The sequence below is a fragment of the Convolutriloba macropyga genome, chromosome 6, assembly GCF_964194025.1.
Source record: "Convolutriloba macropyga chromosome 6, txConMacr16.3, whole genome shotgun sequence".
Classification (NCBI taxonomy): Eukaryota; Metazoa; Xenacoelomorpha; order Acoela; family Convolutidae; genus Convolutriloba; species Convolutriloba macropyga.
In genome coordinates this window covers 65856805-65880388 of record NC_134473.1, presented here as the reverse complement: position 1 = coordinate 65880388, position 23584 = coordinate 65856805, and the positions used below count along the sequence as shown (strand labels likewise).

At 34.0% G+C, this 23584-nt stretch overlaps 1 protein-coding gene across 1 annotated transcript in view; it reads right to left on the bottom strand.

The window, feature by feature from the left end:
• The window catches only part of LOC142340526 (uncharacterized), a 118819-nt gene that overhangs the window by 25716 nt on the left and 69519 nt on the right, over positions 1–23584 (bottom strand). Inside the window, exons 11-18 of the mRNA XM_075391086.1 lie at positions 21608–21817; positions 19530–19718; positions 18611–18726; positions 11471–11640; positions 5393–5577; positions 4743–4826; positions 3976–4065; positions 3424–3531 (exon numbers count right to left, since the gene is read on the bottom strand). Of these exons, the coding sequence (XP_075247201.1) occupies positions 3424–3531; positions 3976–4065; positions 4743–4826; positions 5393–5577; positions 11471–11640; positions 18611–18726; positions 19530–19718; positions 21608–21817 (1152 nt within the window). The remainder of the gene's footprint in view (positions 1–3423; positions 3532–3975; positions 4066–4742; positions 4827–5392; positions 5578–11470; positions 11641–18610; positions 18727–19529; positions 19719–21607; positions 21818–23584) is intronic.

Here is a 23584-nt window from a genome sequence, read left to right as displayed (position 1 = left end):
ACTATGATAAGCTTACAAATCTTAAACTGATTCCCACAACCCCGATAGGTATTGAAAGAACAGCAAAAAGTGATAGCAAAAGTGGATCTAAAAACTGATTGATGTAAGATTTTTTTAAATGCAAACTATTATGATTTCATTTCGTTGTTAGACATAATCCTCTTACTTAATGAGAAGATACAGGGGCTAGTATCAATACCAATCAGCATTCGAGATGGTAACTGTAATTAATAAGAAAAAACTTCAAGTAGCGGGCATCTGAAATTAGGCTTTATGGGTCTATCTCGTTTTTATTTCGGACTTCAATTTTTTATACCGACTCTGTTCATTTTATGCTGAGCAACTGATGTTCAAATTCACAATTTCCTGTTTTGGTATTGACTCTGTTCATTAGAGATTGCTCTGTTTATCAACTGAAGTTTAAAAGCGCTTTGACCAGAATGAGCAAAGAATGAAAACTAGCCTGACGAAGTCAAGAAGATTTCACGCAAAATGCCGAAGAAAAAAAAAACAACATAGCAGGACAAGTCTTGAATTACAATCCAAAGAATTGATTTAGCTTTGACCTCACAAAAAAGTAAGCTGTGTTAGATGTCCAATGAGAAAAATTAGTTTGACACCATTGAGATTAAGCTATTTTACCACAAGAACAAAAAACAAGCAAGACTAAGAAATCGTATCTATTTTTTAAAGACATGGTCGAAATAAAAAAAACACATCTAAGAACTCATGCCACTAATTAAACTCCCTTGTTTCTCATTATCAACCGATGAAACCTGTCATTAACGAGGTTAAGTGATAAGACAGCAATAACTTCGATAAATACTTGCAAAACTCAAAAATTCACTAATAATTGTTTTTAAAAAACGGGCGGCGTATAGGTCAAAGAAAGCAATAGCTATGAATTGAAAAGATTTAAAACAAAAAAAAAGCTTTTTAAAAACCAATGAAAACGGTCAAAAATGAGATAAAGATATAAGATAATAAACTTAACAACAAAAACAACCTCAAAAATTCTATAAAACTCAAAGATTCTATAATATTCTTGAAAACAATTGATGTTCAAGTCATAGAAGGCATCAACTTTGAACAGAAACAATTTAGTCAACTGACATAACCCCTATTAGCAACCTATGAGGCCTGTTATTAATGAGAATAAACGATAAGACAATAAAAATTACAAAAGTTCAACAAAAACTCAGAACAAATTTTTGAGAACGAGTAGTGTCGAAGTCATGAAAATTAATAAGCTATTAACTCGGACCATTAATCAGGTTCTTAAGCGCCTCATTATCAACCAATGAGACCTGTCATTGATGATACTAAGTGATAATACAACAAAAATAATTTTTGAAAGTGGGCAAAATCAACTATTCTTTAATGTTGACAAAAAAGTGTTCAGGTCATAAAAAGTTTCAGCTGCCACTTTATGAATTCTAGCAATTTCAGCTAGGCGCAATTAGAACACACACACACACACACACAAATATATATATATATATATATATATATATATATATATATATATATATCATACTAAAAGCACTCCAGGAAAAGAAACTCTGAAAAAAGAAGTCAAATTGACGCACCTGGAAAAAAACTCTCAAAAACCGAAAATTTGTTCAAACACCAATTTCTAACTCCACTTTAAAGGAAGTTTGAAAAAAATCACACCATAAAACCTACTCTAATTTTCGCTCCCCTTAGTACTTCAGCGTGACTAAAATCACTACTCTAATTTGACTTCTCAAAGACGTGAAAAAGCCGAAAAATGCGTGAACAGATCTTAAAAAAATACAGCACACCAATACAATCCAAATCCTTTGGATTGTACTAGCAGGACAAATACTGACACAATGAAAGGAATTTTCCTTGACTAAACAACAAAATTGACCTGAATGGACTATAAATGGACTAGGGAAACCATTTTTTAGATAATAATCATAAAAAATGAAATAGTAAAAACCAATGTCACAGATCTCTAAAGACAGCGCCCCCATGCAATTCAAATTCTTTGAACTGTAAAAAAACAGGGGCGCAATAATAGCCTGTTGAGAAGCTGAGGGCGGCTTTTAATTAAAAATAAATTTTCTCAAGCTCAGTTGCGTTAGTTCAGACTCAAAGAAGATCACTATATTGCCTGCTGTCTGCGCACGTTGGTTTCATTTTACTGGAAGCGTAGGAAAGGTGATGAACAAACGAAGGTATATAGTGCTCCCTTTTTATTTAAAAAAGTACATCGAGGAAAAAACAATCAGGGAGCGGTCACAAAAGAAACGAAATTTTAAGATCTTAAGCTAGGCTTGAAAGCTAAAAGATAAATGCATTTCTGTTTTGATCATAATTTACAAATAGCAGCAGCGTTTTAAATGCTCTCAAGAACATAAAACTTTTTGGGGAACTTAATTCTCCATGGTTGGACAAAAAATGGTACAATTATTTTGATGTCGAAGTTCTATTGATTAACCCCTTTGAATTCACCTTTTCCTCGCAAAAATTCATTGAAAGTGTATATTAGAAATATATATTGGAAATATATTGGAAAGTGTATAAATTAGGCTGGGACCAAACCCACATTAAGTTCTCCAAGATAATAGCCAATTCAGCGCCACCGTTCCATACACCCCCCGGTTTCACAAAATTTATCTCAAATCACATGTCCTACCAGCTGATTTAATTATTTCAAAGTTTAGTCTGTTGAAATTTCACAGACTTAAACCAGAGGATAACATCAGAAACCTTTAGAAAATGCGCAAACCGCCTACCGTTAAAACAGAACAAACGGACAAAACAGCTGATAATAAGAGCGTAAAAAATTTACTAAGGAGAGTAAAAGATAGTTGATTTTGAAGCGCATACAAAAGTGGAATAACTTACATTTTAATGTAAGAGCAATGGGAAAAAATTCGTTTCAAAAAAAGAACTTTAACAGAGTTCCTACAATGTCAGCATGAAAATATACCAATAGACAGACAATTAGGATCATTGGGTCTTATTTTATATATAGAGGAACGAACAGCTTAATGGGTAACATTAATCAATAAACAGAAGATTTGTATAATTTTGATTATTTCAACATATTTTCCTGATCATTCTGAAGGCATGTAAACATTAAATTAACCTTTTGTTTATATCAATAATTTACATATTTGGAAAAAATCGAACCACATATGGTCCATAAAAGTCCATAAAGATTTCCATTTTATGGTCTTGCTATAGTAACAAAAAATTGAAAGCCAAAAATTTTTATGATCATTGTATGTTTAAGTAAGTTTCCATGAAATCCATATATGGCGTTTTATTATCGGTAAGTTTCTCCTATGGTGGTCAAGACGGTCCACATACGCTACAGGAAAATTAGAGAAAGGAATAGACAATTGATTTTCTCCTCAACGAGCAGACATTTTTCATTCAGCAACTAACGATGTTTTTGCTTGAGAAGTGCTGAAGTGAAGTGAGGAAGTCGAAGAGGGTATAATGTGCCATCTTGGCAAGCAGGTATCGTTCCACAAAAAAGACGTAGAGGGAGTCCTAAACAATCAATTCAGTAATAAATTCACACATTTTTTATCTGAATAACCATCAAATGTAAATCAACACATCCAATCAAAACAGCCTCGCCGTGTCTAGTTGAGCCAAAATTGGTTGGTTTATATCCAGAGATAAGCAATAGTTTATTATTGCAAGATTTCAATATAACTTATGATAGGTTTTAACAAGTAATATAGGGCCAGCAGTAGCCAATATTTGAAGGTTTTTGAAAAGACAATTCAATGTTGAAGACGAAACAAGGTATTTCGTTGATATCTTAGACAGTCAATCAAACTTTAACTTAGTTTTGATTCCTATTTCTGTTCCTATAAAATAGAACAACAGTTAAAACGTAATTTTTCATAGATGGTCATATTTTAACGAGCGAAGAAATAGTTGGATAAAAAAGTAGTGGTTCAGGGTGAAGTTGAGTGTAAGAATTACCACAATAGACGGAGTATTTTCCGTGTCAAGAGATCTGTCCTGCCACAACACATGAGCCAGAAACTGCTCCACAATACTAACTACCCGTTCCTGAAAAAAAAAACAACAAAACTTAAGTAGACATTCCAATTGGCGGGGATAAAATGTAGCTCAATAGATGAAGGTTGATCATATGAGGTCTTTTCTTAGAGATGAAGACCAAAATTCCTTGTAAAAAAAGAGTTGTGTTTCCTAACTCTATATTTTAACCAAAACCGAATAGCCTCTACAGATTTTCTGGGATATAAATAAGGAACAAACTCTTCAAAACACGCACAAGCAAGTTCCAAATGCCTAAAGCCTGCAGTGCCAGACGTTGAAACGCCAGAAGTTCCTATATACATAGCCAGAAGTTGACTTCATAAATTTTTGGCATTTTCAAACTGTTCGCGGTTCTCGATAAACGCAACTTGATAAATACGTTCCTCGAAGATCTCATAGAGATCTTAGGAGAGTCACATAACCTATTTAACAATGTTTTGTAAAACCAAGGCCACTTCATCAATGAAAAGCATAATTGATTCATCAAATTTTATGATTGATTTCATAATACCCACAGCAAAGAAATCCAACATTGTCAAAAATATTTCGGCAACATATGCAATACTTAGAATTTTGATTTCTTCTAAAACCAATTTCAGTGAAATTTGATCTCTTCCGTTTCTATTTAGTCAACAATATGCTACTGTTAATGCGGTGAACTCCTGTCATACAAAAATCCATTTTACCTCTGAAATGTGACGAGGTATCAGTCGGAGAGATCCTCCTGTTCTCTGTCTGAAATCTTTCCAAATCAGTTCAAACTGACCTTCCTAAATCATAAAAAAAAAACAAATTACTTATGAAAAAAGTATTGTTAGAAACAAAACATAAAATTGCTTAATTCAGTTTACACTAAGCATTGAACGCCAAATGATAGTATGTGGTTGAGCTCGCTGAAAAAGAGAAAAGGGCGCAAATTAAGTGTCTTTTGAAACTGATGAAGCACGTATCGAATAAGTTGAGGATAAATGGCAATATTTATCCTCAACTGATAAATTAAATGGCAATATTTATCCCCCCCCCCCCACACACACACACACACACACACAAAATCCTCGGTCCATTAAAAGCGCATTAACTTTGTACAAAAAAGTTTATTAGGAAAAAACCTGAAAGGTCAAAGCTCGCCAATAAAGGTCTTGATGATCGTATGTGCAATGTCCTTTAATGACTCAAATAGCTACCAGGCCAATAAAATCGAATTTATTATCATTTGTAGTATGTCATCTACTCATTCAAAATTCCAGAAAGAAATACCTTCGCAAAAAACCTGGGATCTAATTGCAGAATTAAAACATTGTAATTCTTGAGAAAATGGCAATGGAAGAACCCTCACTAGTTTGTCAGTGATTGGAATAAGGCCCTGTTGTATGTCCTTAATGCGTGAGAAGTAGAGGGCATCGTCCTTGAGGTCCTCAATCTCTGCCTCCGACACTCCTCCCCCAGCAGCCCCACTAGCCACACCCGATAGGCCACCCCCTCCCGCTGCAGATGGTAAATTGCTAGGATCGGGTGAGAGACCTGTAAACAATAATAATTAATAGGCATCGGCTGTGCTTCGCGCAGAATTGTTCCCACCTATCAAATAATTTTCAAATTTCTGATACCAAGAAAGCTTCGATTCAGATTTTTTGTCTCAGAAAGTCAAAACTTCCAACACAATTATATAATTGTATAAAAATAATATATGAAATGTACAAAATGGCAGAACTGATTTGTAAAATTAAAAATTTTAAGAACTGATTAAAAATTAAAATTGTAAAATTAAAGAAATTTAAAAAATGAAGAAGCCTCTTCAAAGATCTGTGCTGTTTTTAAGAGCTTTTCAATGGTACCCATTTTTGCATCTCTCAGAAAAAAAGATTTACCTCTTTTCTCCCCTATTCATTTAACCCCCGCATATCTTAATACCCTATCATTTCACTCGCACCCTGTCATTTCACAAAGCAAAATAGCTGTCGACATTAAAAGCATATTTTCTCATAACTAGTGCATAAATCGATCCCATGTTTGGTTGTGCGTGTTTCATATCAAGTCCCATGGGTTTTTGAGGCACAGTCATGGTCCGAGGGACAGGGTCAAAGGATTACAGTACCAATTATACAAGGGAGTAAAATCGAGGTGAGATGATAGAAAGAAAAATGGGTGTGAAATGATAGGGGTTAAAAAATAGGAATGAGGCGGGACAACCGGAAAAGTTATTGATCGGTCAAAATTGACTTAATAAAAAAGCCAGGCTAACATACAGTTCCCAACGGTATAAAATTGAATTAAAAAACATTTCCTCAAGCAGAGATATCGACCCAAAATTAAAAGTAGTTCAATTATTTAGCGACAAACTATTGTTTTTGACTATAAAGAGAACTTAGGAAAATAAATTTACAAGTCAAAGAGTTAACATCAAATTGCGCATCAACAACTCTTATGAAACATGTTTCCATTTCAACCTGACGTTTCATCTTTTAGCTCCTTTGCTGCTGCAGCTGCTAGGTTTCTCAAAGTTTCTCTAGGCTAGGTCATGATTTAGTCAGTGCAATTTCGTTCAAAAATCTCCGAGGGCGTGGTCTGAGGCAAAACGAGGGCGTAGTTCTGCTAAGTTAAAATCTAAGTTATTCTGTAGTTCTATATGAACCAACTGGATAGAAGAGCAGTGGTATTAACAACTAACTTTATGAATTTTTCTTGCATGTAATAAACATAAACCGACAAATGTCGGAATAATTGCTCTTGAACGACAGGTGAGGCAATTTAATTCAGGGGCTGTAGCCTTGATCAATTTTTCTTTATGGGTGCAGAAAACCTTTCCCCCGCCGGGATTCGAACCAATAACCTCCAGTTCCAAGACCACCACTGCGCTACAAATCACTTGCCTCTACTATGCTGCAACCGATTTTACATTAGCAACAAGCTTTACTTCGGAACAATAGATATCACTCAAAAATGAAGAACGAAAGCGTGAAAAAGTCACTTGAGAAGTCAAAGAAAGTTCTAGAAGAAAAACGCAAAATTGTCCAGCAACAAATTTGCATAAAAAACATAGCTGGCATATTGCCAGCAAATAGCCGCAATAGCTTCGTAGATCTGCAGTATAAAAAAAACAGTAAAAAAGACAGACCAAAAAAATTTGTCTTCTCATTGAAGGCTGATATGTTATATTTTGATTGAAAATCTGTATAAGTTTTTGCTGCCTCTATTAGCTGCTCTCAGATACCCTTGATTTAAAGTGACACACATCCATTTGACCTCATCTCTATAAATTAATGTAAATAAAAGTCAATTTCAAAGTGAGGAAGTCATTTTTGAGAGCGAGGTAATTCAAGTGTGACCAAAATTTAATCACGCAAATGAAGAAAGACACTCGCTCCACTGCGAACGCAAAATGACGTCCCACACGCACTTCAGTTGAAATTGCATGGACGAATGAACAAAAAGCAGATTTGAAGTGGTTGTGACGTCATATGGTCGTAACAAAAATCGCGACGACGAAAAAAAACATAGCAGGACAAGTCCTGAAGTACAATTCAAAGAATTTTCATTGACTAAACAAAAAATAGACCCAGAATGAACTATGAACGTATTGGGAAGAACTACTTAGAAAATAATCCGATCCAAAAAATCGAAAAAACAGTAAAAATCAAAGTGAAAATGCCGCATGTGAACAAAAAACCACTAGCGAGAAAGCGAATTCTTGTTCAAACACCGTTTTCTCACTCTACTTTCAAAATTAGAGCTAAAAAATTCACGCCGCAAAACCACTCGCTTTTTCGCTCCACTTCCTGTTTCGGCTTGACCAAAATCACTACTCCAATTTGACTTCAAAAATCATGAAATTGTGTGAACAGATCTTAAAAGACAGCGCCCCAATACAATTCAATTCTTTGAATTGTATAAAACTAAGAGAAGGCCAAAAATAGCTCCAGCTATCGCTGTGCGGCTATTAAAAAAAGACTTATGCGTTTACAATTATTGCTATGAACTTCGTTCAGGAGCATTAATAATTGTATATTTATCAACCGATCGAAAGCTGGAGGCTTGGTATCCAATATATTTCAATGACCTAGCCGTTTTATATTTCAGTCATATTGCAATCATTCAGTTTCATCACGTCGCATATGTTTAAGCAGAGAAATCAGAGAGTATTTTGCCAAAAAGTGCTTCGAAACAGTTCATTAGCGGATGAACAGCTGTCATTCTGCGCTAATAAAAAAGTATTATAAATTTGCACGCGTATAATTAAAATCGCAATCAGCGATTGACAATATACAAGGTTTCCTTATAACTAAAAACATACCCGGCAGATTGCAGGAAAATAGCCGCCATTGATTCCCATAACTCTATTGAAAGAAACGAAAATATCAACAAAAATTGATTTTTGTATAAAAACATTATTAAGTGCGATTTATTTTGATGTCATTTCGTAATTGAACATACTCCTGTCTCTTAGTGAGAGGCTACAGGGTCTGGTATCAATGCCAATAAGCATTATATATAGCAACGAAAACTTATGAGAACAAAGTTCAAGTACCGGGCATCTAAAAATGGGCTTTATGGGTTTATCCCGTTTCTATTTCTGACTTTGATTTTTTTTAATACTGACTCTCTTCATTTTGAATTTCTTTGCTGAGCAGCTGCTGTTTAAAAGGACTTTGAGCAGAATGACAGAAGAGTGAAACTAGCCTAGAGAAGTCAAAAAGATTTCACGCAAAATGAGTAAAGCGAAAAAAAGTTCGACGAAGTAAAAAAACATAGCAGGACAAGTCCTGACGTACAATTCAAAGCATTTTCATTGACTAAACAGAAAATTAGACATAGAACGGACCATGAATGGATTGGGGAAACCATTTTGAAAATAAATCCGATCCAAAAAATCGAAAAAACAGTAAAAATCAAAGTGAAATTGCCGCATGTGAACAAAAAACCCCTAGCGAGAAAGCGAATTTTTGTTCAAACACTAATTGTCACTCAACTTTAAAACTAGAGCGCAAACATTTCACGGCGCAAAACCACTCGCTTTTTCGCTTCACTTCCTGTCTCGGTGTGACCAAAATCACTACTCCAATTTAATTCACTACTTCAATTTAACGCGTGAAAAAAAAAATTCGCTCGCTTAGAGAAAATTTTTTCAGACATCAGTTTCTCGCTCTCTCAAAAACAGCTGAATGAACAAAAACCACTCCCTTTTCGCTCGACTTTTCAGAATTTCTCAGCGCCAAAAACGCTCCAAATTTTTTTACGCGTTTCATTTTTACGCGAACTTCAAAAATCATGAAAATGTGTGAACAGATCATAAAAAAAACATACCCGCAAGAATTCCGGAAACCACTCGAAGGATAAAATTGCCCATACTTATGACTTAATAAATAGAACAACTATTGTGAACCCTGAACCTCCACAAATGACATAAAAAATAAGGAAGAATAGAAACGGCATTCGAAAACAAATTGAACAAAAAACTAGAAAAACGTAATGAGTTTTTTTAATAGTACAAGGAAGCATAAAACCGAGTAAAATTCTTTTGCACTTAGAGCAATGAAAAGTTCGCAAAACAATGGGCAAGTCATAATAGGCTAGGAAATTTCTCAGATTTAAAAAAAAAGAGAAAAACTCCAAAAAATAAGAAAAATGGTTTAAAATTTCTCAATTTTTCTATCAAATTTCCCAAGAAAAAAACAATTGATACCAAGAGAACTTTAATCAATTGGTAACCGAACACATCTTAAGTAACAAGCTTCTATTCGATTCCCACATAAAGCATTATAACAAAAAAACAGGCAAAAAACCATTAAATTTTGTCTAAAAATCAGCAAAAATCAGAAAATCCTCCAAATTAGCAGTAAACCCAAATTAACTACTTGAACACTTCAATTCGTATCAAAGAAAACCTAAAGCTAATACAATATCATAATCAAACTTCATAACCATCAAAAGTTGAAAAAAATGCATTTAAAAGCCGCGCGTAAAAAAAAAAATTCGCTCGCTTAGAGAAAATTTTTTCAGACATCAGTTTCTCGCTCTCTCAAAAACAGCTGAATGAACAAAAACCACTCCCTTTTCGCTCGACTCTTCAGAATTTCTCAGAAAACGCTCCAAATTTTTTTACGCGTTTCATTTCCCGCTTCAAAAATCACTACAATAAAATTGATTAAAAAAAAGTAAAGAGATTAAGAAAAGTTAGTAATATCTGTCATTGAAAAGTGCTCTAAATATATTCCATTAAAATCTCTAGAAAAGTTTTTATCAAAAGCAAGAATACTAAAAAGTAGCAAAAAGCAGAATCAGAAGATTTCAGCAAAATTCAAAAAAATCACAAAAATTCGCGGAAATCTTCATAAAAATTACTCAATTATCTTTAAAAAAATGACTCAAAACTGAAATCAAAATCATCAACACGCATCAAAAACAACTAAATTGGACTATAGGCATCCCCAAAAGCTATAAAAACTTGAAGACCACAAAGAGTATATAAAAACAACTTGAAAGAAATTTTAGAAAAAAATAAGCTTTTTTGATTTCACAAGATCACATAGAGCCAAAAAACATTAAATGGAGAAAAACGAAAACTGAAAAACTTCCAAAGCAATAGGAAAACCGAATAGGCTAATAAACTTCTCTAAGTTTAGAAAAAAAAGCGAAAAACAGCAAAAAATTAAAAAGAATAATTAAAAATGTTTCAGTTTATTGTCATTTTTCTTAACAAAAAAATCGTTTAAAACCTAAAAAAATGTAATCACTTGGTATCTAAAGACTAAGTAACTAACATGCGTCTATTCAAAGCCCATACAAAGCAATATAACAAGACAAAACGCAAGAAAATCCTAAAATTCGCCTAAAATTCAGCAAAATAGCTGAAAAACCAGCAAAATGGTATAAAATTCTTATTTATGACCAAAAACCTACAAACCACTATTAAAGCAACCTTGAAAATCACACAATATCATGAAAGACTTCTAAACCAAAAAAATTAACAAAAAAAACGGTTTTAAAAAGCCGCACGTGAACACAAAATTTCGCTCGCTTACAGAAATTTTTTTCACACCTCAATTTCTGGCTCTCTCAGAAACAGCGGTATGAACAAAAACCACTCTCTTTTCGCTCCGCTCTTCACTTTTGTTCAGCAACCAAACAACTCTAAAATTTTTCACGCGTTTCATTTCCTGCTTCAAAATTCACTCCAACTAAAGTGATTACAAAAAGGACTTCTCCAATACTCCTCTTCGAGTCGTAAAAAAGACAGCGCCCCAATAAAATTCAAATTCTTTGAAATGTAAAAAAATAGGAGCGCTGTAATAGCCGGTTGAGAAGATGAGTGCGGCTATTAATACGGGGTCTATATGGATCAACCATAAAAAGATTCTTTCGTCGTTTTAAAATTAACGCTTTTACCCCCTATATTGCTCATATTGACTTCACCTACCTTTTTCAACGTCACCAGGTTTTTGAGCATCAGCACGACCCAGCTCTCCTTCAGTCGTTTTACCTGATTGACCGAGAGCTCCTTCGGCTGAAGTGCTCTCTTTAGCCGGTCCCTGCTGTTGGGCCGCTGCTTGCTTAAGCTGCTTACTGAACAGAGCTTCGATTTCTCGACTAAAAGAAAATCAAAAGTACCAAATGAATGACTCAAATCAATTTTTGCTTGTTCGTGAAACTTTTAACGACCTCTCAATGGGCTTCTTCGAAAAAGCTTGAGCAGCTCGTTTGAAGTCCTCTTTCTTGTCTGTCCTATGTTTTCTTATTTTCATTGTTTCTGCATTTATGTAGACAATATGGCACTTATTATTACTACAAGGAATTAATTAATTAGTTCAATCCAAATATAATTAAAATTTTAATTAATCGGGAAATAAATTCAATCGGTCTTTAAAAAAACAAAGTTTAATAATGCCAATAAGAAAAAGTTAACATTTTTTGATAAGTTTGTAAAATAAGCCTCCCATCATAAGCCTTATATGATTCTGTGCGTGACACAGACAATTGCCTAATACGTATTTGTCAAAATATAACGAATCAAATCACGATGAAGGCTATTGCAGAAATAATTACATTTGGACAACACTTTCTGTTTCAGCAGATTACCGCAAAATGGGTCAATTATTTTGCTCCCTTTGTTGAAGTAAATTCAGGAAAGGATGGAAAATGAGGACAAAAAATGCGAGTTTTCAGAAGTATCAAAACCGCTCCTCAAACGATCAAGTTTTTGACAATGATATTTAAGTATAAGAGGATTAGTAGAGTGGCATTACTATAAAAAGGCAATAGTCATACAAATCTTCCGTAATACTTTGTCATGGATGGTGTTTCATCTATTTAACCTATTCTTATTTCGCTTTTGCTCGCGTTTTTAATGAGTGGCAAAACTATATTTTTGTTTTCATAATCAGCATGTTTTCAAAACCAGAAGCTGAACGGTAGCAAATATAAAAGCGACAAAAAATCTGAAGAACATTGCCGGCAAACTGTCGGATATAGTACTTAGCCCTCGTAGAATATAGATAGAAACAGATACATATCGATCTCAATTGACGATGTTGTTTATTGAACTCATAAAATAGCCGGCAGGTTGCCACCAAATAGCCGCCGTTGACCCCATTAAACAAAATTGTGATTGGAATAGCTAGAGAAAAATTAACTGAAAAATTGAAAATTTCACATTTTGGTTCTAAGTGTTAACAAAAGATCTAATTTGGCCTGCTGTTTCATCAGAATTGATAAAAATGGTGAATTCAGCCTCTAAATTGCAAGAAATTAGACTTCACGCTACTTCCAATCGGCAATATACTCTAAGGAACCTTAATAACTAAATGCCTTAATTCTTTAAACACTTGGACTTAGTGAACGGGCTTTATTGGTTTATGCTGTTTTCTGATTTCGCTTTTTGACCTTGACCGTATTAGCGAAAAATTCTGCGTGGAAATTCAATTTCACTTGGTTGAAACAGTGAGTGAGGTAATCAGGTCAAACATGAAATTGACATTTTATGTCAAACGAAGGAGAGTAAAACCATTTAAAAAAGGACAACGCCTAAATAAAAGACGTTGAGAGGCTGACAGTGGCTATTAATAACTTATTTCTCTGGAAAATTTTAAATTTGTCTTTTTTAAATCCAGCTGCCGTGTTATTAACAGCCTTCATTATTTAGCAGTCATTATTAATATTGAAAGTCATTATGAGTGAAATTAAATGACTTTAATTTTAGTGTCAAAACACTTCAGATAGTGATGTAAGTAGCTTGTATTCAAAATGAAGTCATACGAGGCCGTGCGAATTCACTGCATATAAGTTTAGCAAACGTTGCCACGCGAATGAAAGTAGCTCAAGAGTGGCCTAAACACCCGGAAAAATTGCCCTTTTTTAGCTTAGCGGCGTGAAAAAAAATGTTAAAACCAAAAAAACATCAGACTGCGAAACAAAAACAAAAATCCAGAATACAGCAATATTTATTCGTAGAAATCAACTTGCAGTTACAAAAAATGGCTTCAAAACCTTATTGATATGATTTCTGAAAAACAAACAACTTCGATCATGATGTCCTCTCAAAAAATTTCCCATAAATCTTAATGATATAGTATGTTTAAAACCAAAAACCTGAATGCATACAGTTCTGATCTGATAGACATCAGCGTTAGTAGCAAAAACAAAAATCCATATTTTCTTTCGAAAACCCGTCACCAAAACCATTTAAAAAACCCACAGGTTTAGATGTGCTAGAAAGAATTCTCTCAGAAATATAATTGAATAAAAATGAACTGTTCATAACACAAAATGCGAGACGAAACAAATTCAACAAAAAACAAACAGCAGACTGGGATCAAAAACATACCCGGCATATGACCAGAAATTAGCCGTCGTTGATTCCCATAACCCCTTTTCAGATTTAAAAAAAACAGATGAAAATCGATTTTTGTACCGAAATATTATAAAAGTGTTGACTCTTTATTTCATTTTGCAGTAAGACATTATCCTGTTCCTTAATGAACAGTTCTTAATGAAGGTTCAAGCAAGTGAAAACCATTTTGATTTCATCCTGCTCTTAGACACACTCCTCTTTCTCATTGAGAGGATACCAGGGCTAGTATCAATACCAATAAGCATTAGATGGTTACGAAGACTTATAAGATCAATGTTCAAGGAGCGGATATCTAAAATTGGGCTTTATGGGTTTATCCCTTTTCTATTTTTGATTCCGTTTCGTATGACTCCAATCATGTTAGATTGCTCTGCTGAGCAACTGCTGTTTAAAAGCTTTTTGAACACAATACGCTCTCAAAACGATTTCATGTCAAATGTCCAAAAAGCGGCTAAATTGAGTAAAAGGAAAGAAAATGACGAATTAAAACTGACGACTTTTCCATTGACGAAAAAATTCACAAACACTTGATTGATGAAGTAAAACAATTATAGACAACAACAAAAAAAGAAAATACAAAAGTATGGGAAATGTGCAAAATGCAAAAAGGAAAAACGATAATAGGGAAAATTAGCAATTGATGAAGAAAAACATTTATAGAAGGACAATTGCTAAACTAAAATCCAGAGAAAAGAGCTGAAATACTTAGATAGAATAGTATATTCATCATAAGAAAGCCTGTTAGACTTATCATTTACGAGACTAAGCCACAAAACAACACAAAGTATGAGAAATGTGCGAAATGTATTTAGGAAAAACTATATTGGGACGAACTACCGATTGATGAAATACAACAATTATAGAAGGGCAAATCTAAAACTAAAATTTAGATGAATGAGAATTGAAATACTTAGATAGAATAGCTTATTCATCATAAGAAAGCTTGTGAGACTTCTCATTTAGAAGATTAAGCGATAAGACAACACAAAGCACAAGAAATGTTCAAAAGGCATTTAGAGAGGACTACATTGGGAAAGACTACCGGTTAATGAATTAAAACAATTATAGAAGGACAAATCCTAAACTAAAACTCAGAAAAAGGAGAGTTGAAATAGTTAGATAGAAGAGTTTATTATCATTAAAGCCTAGATTTTTCAATTATTTTCAGACTAAGCGACAAGACAACACGAAGACTGAGAAATGTTCAAAAGGAGTCTATGAGACTTTGCATGTTCAGACTAAGCGCCAAGACAACACAAAGTACGAGAAAATTGCAAAATGCGAATAGTAAAGACTATAATTGGAAAACTAGCCCTTTTTACTGCTACTATTACAGCGTGAAAAAACCTAAAACCACTCCTCCTTGTTGACTACCCAATGGCATCAAAAAACTTGCCAAAATATCTTCCAAAAATTTCAAAATTATTTTTTAATTCTTTACGAAACAGTTCCTAATGAAGGTTCAAGCAAGTGAAAACCGTTTTCATTTCATCCCGCTCTTAAACACACTCCTCCTTCTTATTGAGAGGATATGAGGGCTAGTATCAATACCAATATTCATTAGAGATGGTAAATAAGACTTTTTTATAAGTTCAATGTAAACACTGGCAAATAAGATCAATGTTTAAGAAGCGATTATCTATAATTGGGCTTTATGGGTTTATCCCTTTCAATTTTGATTCCGTTTCTTATGAGTCCGTTAATGTCAGATTCATTTGCTGAGCACCTGGTGTTTAAAAACTCTTTGAACACAATGAGCAAAGACCGAAACTCGACTTGAAAATTCAAAAGGATTTCATGTCAAATGTCCAAAAATGGTTAAATATGGTAAAAGGAAAGAAATTGACGAATTAAAACTGACGCCTTGTCGATTGACGAAAAAATCACAAACATTTGATTCATGAAGTAACACATTTAGACAACACAAAGTATGGGAAATCTGCAAATTTCAAATATGAAAAACTATATTAACAAAAATTAGCGATTGATGAAGTAAAACAATTACACAACGACAAATCGTAAACTAAAAATCAGAGGAATGAGAGTTGAATTAGTTAAATAGAATAGTTTATTCATCAATGGAAAGCCAAATAGACTCTTCGATTATTTTCAGACTAAGCGAAAAGACAACACGAAGTATGAAACAACACGATTGATGAAGTAAAACAATTTTAGAAGGAAAAATCCTAAACTAAAATTCAGAGGAATGAGAGTTGAAATAGTTAGATAGAATATTTTATTCAGCAATAGACAGCAAATAAGACTCTTCAATTATTTTTAGACTAAGCGACAAGACAAAAAGAAGTATGAGACAACACGATTGATGAAGTAAAACAATTATAGAAGGACAAATCCTAAACTAAAATTCAGTGGAATGAGGGTTGAAATAGTTAGATAGAATAGTTTATCCAACATTAAAAAGCTTATGACTTTTCAATTATTTTCAGACTAAGCGAAAAGACAACACGAAGTATGAGAAATGTGCAAAACTCGTCTATGAGACATTTCAGGTTCAGACTAAGCGCCAAGACAAGACAAAAAGCGAGAAATGTGCAAAATGCAAATAGGAAAGACTATAATGGGAAAACTAGTCCTTTTTACTACTACTATTACAGCGTGATGAAAACCTAAAACCACTACTCCATGTTGACTTCCAATGACATCAAAAATCGTGTAAAAAATCTTACAAGAACTAAAAAAAATTGTCTCTTAGTTCCTTAATGAACAGTTCTTAATAAAGGTTCAAGCAAGTGAAAACCATTTTGATTTCATTCGGCTCTTATAAACACTCCTCCTTCTCACTGAGAGGATATGAGGGCTAGCATCAATAACAAAATGCAATAGAGATGGTAACTAAGAATAAAGATCAATGTTCAAGGTGCGGGTATCTAAAATTGAGCTTTATGTGTTTATACCAGTTCTATTTTTGATTCTGTTTCTTATGACTCCGTTCACGTTAGATTGCTTTGCTGAGCAACTATTGTTTAAAAGCTCTTTGAACACAATGAGCAAAGACCGAAATTCGACTTGAAAATTCAAAAGGATTTCATGTCAAATGTCCAAAAAGCGGCTAAATGGGGTAAAAGAAAAGAGAATGAATTAAAACTGAATACTTGTCGATTGACGAAAAAAATTCACAAACATTTGATTGATGAAGTAAAACAATTATAGACAACAATAAAAAGAAAACATAAAGTATGAGAAATGTGCAAATTGCAAAAACTATAATAGCAAAAATTAGCGATTGATGAAGTAAAACAATTACAGAAGGACAAATCTTAAACTAAAGTCCAGAGAAATAAGTGTTGAAATAGTGAGATAGAATAGTCTAATCATCATTAGAAAGCCTATGAATTTTTTTTCAATTATTTTCATACTAAGCGACAAGACAACACGAAGTATGAGAAATCTGCAAAATGCGTCTATGTGACTTTTCATGTTCAGACTAAGCGCCAAGACAACAAAGTACGAGAAATATGCAACATGCAAACACGAAAGACTATAAAGGGAAAAGTAGATATTTTTACTACTACTATTACAGCGTGTATAAAACCTAAACCCACTCCTCCATTTTGAATTGCCAATGACTACAAAAAACGTGTGAAAAGATCTTACAAAAACTTCAAAAATTGTTTCCTAATTCCTTAATGAACAGTTCTTAAAGAAGGTTCAAGCAATTGACAACCATTTTGATTTCATCCCGCTCTTAGACACTCTCCTCCTTCTCATTGAGAGGATACGAGGGCTGGTATCAATACCAATATGCACTAGAGATCGTAACTAAGACTTATAAGATCAATGTTTAAGGAGCGGGTATCTATAATTGGGCTTATCCCATTTCTATTTTTGATTCCGTTTCTTTTGAGTCCGTTAATGTCAGATTCATTTGCTGAGCACCTGCTGTTTACAAACTCTTTGAACACAGTGAGCAAAGACCGAAACTATACTTAAATATTCAAAACAATTTCAAGTCAAATGTCCAAAAAGCGGCTAAAATGGGTAAACGGAAAGAAATTGACGAATTAAAGCTGACGACTTGTCGATCGACGAAAAAAATTCACAAACATTTGATTGATGAAGTATAACAATTATAGACAACACAAAGCATGGGAAATGTGCAATATGCAAATAGAAATAACTATAATAGGAGAAACTAGCGATTGATGAAGTAAAACAATTATAGAAGGACAAATCCTAATCTATAATCCAGAGAAATGAGAGTTTAAATAGTTAGATATAACAGTTTATTCATCATAAGAAAGCCTGTGAGACTTCTCATTATTGGGACTAAGCGACAAGACAACACAAAGTATGAGAAATGTGTAAAACGCATTTAGGAAAGACTATATTGGGAAAAACTACCAATTGATGAAATAAAACAATTGTAGAGGGACAAATCCTAAACTAAAATTCAGCGGAATGAGATTTGAATAGATAGATAGAATAGTTTATTCATCATTAGAAAGCCTATGAGACTTCTCAATTAATTTCAGACTAAGCGACAAGACAACACGAAGTATGAGACATGTGCAAAATGCAAATAGGAAAGACTACAATGGGAAAACTAGCCCATTTTACTACTACTATTAGAGCGTGAATAAAACCTAAATCCACTCCTCCATTTTGACTTCCCAAAGACATCAAAAACATGTGAAAAGATCTTACAAAAACATAAAAAACTGATTTTTTTTTCAAATGCGAAAAACTTACTCGTCTAATTTCTTCTGGAGTTTCAATTTGGGTCTGGAGATACGAAGCAGTTGTGTGTTGGGAGGCAACTCTATCACCCAGTCCTGCCTCGCTACCTTGTGGGGACAAATCATTGTCTAAAATCAAAGTTTTCGGCGATCCAATTTTTTCGACACAATCATCAAGTGTAACGAAAGAAGCAATAATCTTTCATTGAATTTAAGTTTTTTTCAACATGGAAAATGAATGATTAATCTTATTGACTTCCAATTAGGGTTAAAACAGATTGTTTCCATTTTAAATTGGTAGAAATAGATATTAATCAGACGGCGGGCTTAATTCCGAACATCTTCTTTTCGCACCTCCCACACGAATATTCTCGGTATTTCAGGTGGTTGATGCCTGCAACCAATCACAGCTATTTATAATGCGTCATCATACGCAGTCAAAAATTGAAAATTGGAAGTTCCGGCCAGCATAGTTTGAACTTTGCAGTTCATAAATTACCCACATCTTCTCCGTGATCCCGAAAGAGCGCCCCCCCCCCCCTGTATATACAAGTGCCAATAATTGAAAATCAAAATCTCCAAAACACGTGCCATTACAATTGTAAACCAACATGTGTTAATAAAACGGTTGAGTTTGGGTGCTGCAGTTAATATGAACCCAAAACGCAGGGGGTCACAAACGGAAAGCAACCGAAATTTTTTTTATTAAAGGTAGCCAACTCATAAGACTAACCGAATCTATCGTTTCTCCCCCCCCCCCTCTCCCTGTTACAGTTTATGTGTTGTTTTATAGCACGTTACAATGCAAAACATAACACATACAACTTGGGGGGGGGGGGGGAATAAAAGTTTTATGTCCAATAAGCTGGAGGGGTTAGGGGTGGGGTGGGAGGAAGGGTTGGTGGAGCTGAAACAGAATAGATGTGACGAACCGTGGTTCCACAAGAGTTGCAGAGCGAATTGTGAGGCAGCTCGTAGAAAGTTCTGCCCTTGTTATTGGAGAAGTAGATAATTGATGAGTACTTGCTAGTGATCTGCTCTTGAGCCTCCAATTTGTCAAACACAGTCTCCATCGCCTCTTTCTGGCCAGCTGTCAAGTCTGCATCGGTTCCAGCTCCATCCTAGAACAACACACCACCAAATCAACAAACAGCTTACTTTTTTGGTACAATCTCAACAAAAAAATGTGTACTGTATTCTTTATCATTTTTACCCAGTTCTGTAAACAAAGAAATAAAGACGTAGAAAAGATGTAAAATATAGAGATCAATGTCTGCCATAGTTTGCTGCACTACGTAACATATGTAGGTCACTTTCAAGTTCTAATTAGGATTCCAACACTTTTCACGCACCTTTTATATCATTTCACCCCTCGATCATAAAAATCTGCATAGTGTTTACCCCCAAAACCCTTTCCCCACACCCTCCGCATTCCTAATTTTTGGGTATTAATCCCAAGCCTCGTTACACTAGCCGAACCCCACGCTTCCGTAACTTTAAATGTTGATTAAGCCATTATCATAAACATAGCCGCCAGATTCAGGAATAGCTGCGAAATAGACTTGTGTGCCGTATAATAGAGATAGAAACAGATACAGACATAAGTTGAAAAAGTCATCGACCAAAACGAAGCCCTAAGAATATTCGCAAAAAAGAGTGCCATTCAAAAATTTGAAAAAAAGCTATCAAAATCTCAGTGCAATTTTATAATATATAAAATCAATTACGAACAAAACAAATTGTTAGTTCAAATCGATAATTTTCAAATAAAGGGAGGGCGAATAAAACTTTAAGTCTTAGGAGAATGTTAGAAAGAAACATGCTAGAATGTGGACAATACATAACATTGTGAAAAAGATAAAAAAAATACTCATTTACAATTTCTGAAAAATGAAATTAAAAACCAAATTGAAAAAAATGAGGTAAACATGGATTTTCGTTATAAAGCAATCGAGGTTTAAAAAGTACATAGCCATCTTCCTGTAAGAAATTGTGACTTGTACATAGTCATCTTCCCTCAGTAAGAAGTGAAAACAGTTCAATTGCGAAACAGTAAAACAATTTAAAAAAAAGTTCAAAATATGGTAAGAAATATTTACTGATTTTCAAAGATCTATGACCAAAAACAATTCAATTAGCAACAATATGAAACCAAAAACACTGACGGTGCAGCAAAAGACTGGTTATGGCAATTAAACCAAAAAATTTAGAAAACCTGGACAAAAACCGCCAAAATCTGATTGATAAGTGAACAATTTTATAAAACAAAAATACCTCCCGTCAAAAAGACATCCAATTCAGAAATTATGAAAAAAACGTTGCCATATTTACTAATTTGGTTAGAAAAAGTTCGCTCACAAATCCAAAAATGAAGAAATCAATTAAAAGCCAAAAATTGACAAAAACAATGAGAAATATGTGCCAATTTTACACTTGAATCGCATTATTAGGCTCTCAAAAAAACATTGTGGTATCAATTTCAGATGGTTGAGTATTCATGCGGCATCGATCAAAATTTACTCGTGCAAAAAACCAAGTTACAATACAGAATTTGGCGAAATGGACGAAAACACGGCTAAAAACTGTCATCTATATGCGCCAATCTCTCAAAGACTCTTTTCAAAGTCAAGAAGTCATTCACTCAAAGCAGCGCATGAACAAAAAACTTCTCCCGCTCAGAACGAGTTAGCTCATACGCCAATTTTACTCACTTTTACTATTGGGTCAAAACGCCGCCTGAACAAATAGTACTTCCGGTAAAAAAAAAAACCTTAAGAAAACCAATACTCCTCTTCGAGTCGTAAAAAAACAAGAGCCCTGCAATATAACTCCGCTAAGCTTATAGCATCGCAGCTATATAAAAAACAAGAGCACTCCAATATATCTCCACTCAGCACAGAGCTTCGTAGCTATAAAAAATGAGATCGGGTTGAAATGATACTGTGAGTTAGTACATTGAGGGTGAAACCCGCAATCTCCTAATTCACAGGGCGAAGATGCTGGAGACCACCTTATTAGGCCCGACCCCAGCCACATTGAGAGCTCTCTTCTCTTTGTCTTTATTGGCCTCTTTGGTGGCCATGTCACGTGCTTTCTCCTCCTCTTCCTGTTTGATCCTGTCTCTGTTGATCTCCAAGTTCTCCCGATGGATCCTCAACATCTCGAGTTCGTCCTCAACGTCCTCAATGGTACGTCGGAACACACGCTGTTTATCCGATAGCTGAACAAAAAGATTTATGTGAAGCCGAAAAATACATTAAAATACATAACATGAAAATAGTCTAAAAATATTGTTAATTTCCTACACAAAAGAATGCCAGTGATAAAGAGACCAGATAAGAATATATCAATATGCAAAATTTAAAAATATTAAATTAGCTACTGAAAGAACTTGACCTTATATTAGTAAAAGCAAGCTTAAAATTTAATGCACAATTTTCGATGAACGGCGTGAAGATTTACAATGTAATTAAAAATTAAAATCGAATGTTCTCAATGACATCATGCAAATCAGTTACGTTTGGGGACTTCGAAAAATCTTTCCAGAAATGTTCGTTCAACTCCCTTTTCAAGAAAGCTCTCGGTGTTGTTTTAAGTCTGATATTAGAAGGCAAACTATTATTATTATTATAAATTGGAATGGAAGGTAAACAACGCTAAATTAAGCAAATCTTAGTTTGGCGCAATCGTGGTTGATTAAAAATGCTCAGAAAGTATACGGTTGCTTCTCGATCACACGCCCAAATTAACAGGGCTTTAGAACTTTTAACGCACGAAACCCTTGATACATTAAAACGCGCTACTTTTTATCACCAATACCATGATACTCAATTTAACTTTATACGATGTGTTAAACTTTATAATGATGTGTTAAAATGGTATTATAGAGAACTTAAATCATGTCAATTAAAAACATACCCGGCAGATTGCCGGAAAACAGCCGCTGTTAATTCCCATAATCAAGATTGGGATTGAAAGAAGATAAAAAAAACTAGTGAAAAAAATTTTTTTGTACAAACAATTTTAAAGTGCAAACTATTTTGATGTCAATTTGGAGCTGAACATGCTCCAGTTTCGTAGTGAGACCAAACAGGGACTAGTATCAATACCAATAAAGAGATGGTAACTAAAACAAAGTTCGAGTAACGGGCATCTAAAATCGGGCCCGTTTCTATTTCAGATTTCAAATTTTTAATACTGGAGAAGTCAAAAAGATTTCACGCAAAATGTGGAAAAGGCGGCAAAATGAAGTAAAGCGAAAAATTTTTATCCGACGAAGTAAAAAAACATAGCAGGACAAGTCCTGAAATACAATTCGAAGAATTGAAACAAAAAAACAAGAACTACTCTGACCAGCAGTTCAATTGAACAATGCCACCCAAAACAAACAAAATCATCTGAGAAATTTGAGAAACTAAAACAATCGAACAAACTAAATAAAAATATACTCATTGCTAAAACTCTTGCAGCCTTTACCCCTAAGGCAAAATTTGATCCCTTTAAACATACCTATTTCAAAAATATGTTGAAAACCAGTTTTTGTTTCTGAAATCGGTCCAGTATTATATCTGCAAGACCTGAAAACAAATTCCTTGGCCCTTGAAGACTGATTTACTCAAAAATGACAGAAAAATTTATAAAATGAAATCAATTGCAAAATTTAGTGAAATTTTGCTGAAAATTGTTATATTAATATCTTCAGAATCATTTCTGTGTTTCTAGAGGCTATCCAGTAACCCAATTCCAAGCCTTACAAAATTCATTGGCTCAAAGATCGATACGCAAAAATTTTTATAAAAAAATTCAAACTTAAAAAAAAGAATTCGTTCTATTAAAATGTTGAAAACCAATCAAAAGCTATTTAATAACATACTATCAAACCCTGTATGGGGTTACCTGGCTCCTCAGGCAAGAAAAACTGAAGAAAAGACAAATGTTTTGAAAAAACTTAAAAATTGCAAATTATATCAGAAAAATTCTAGAATTC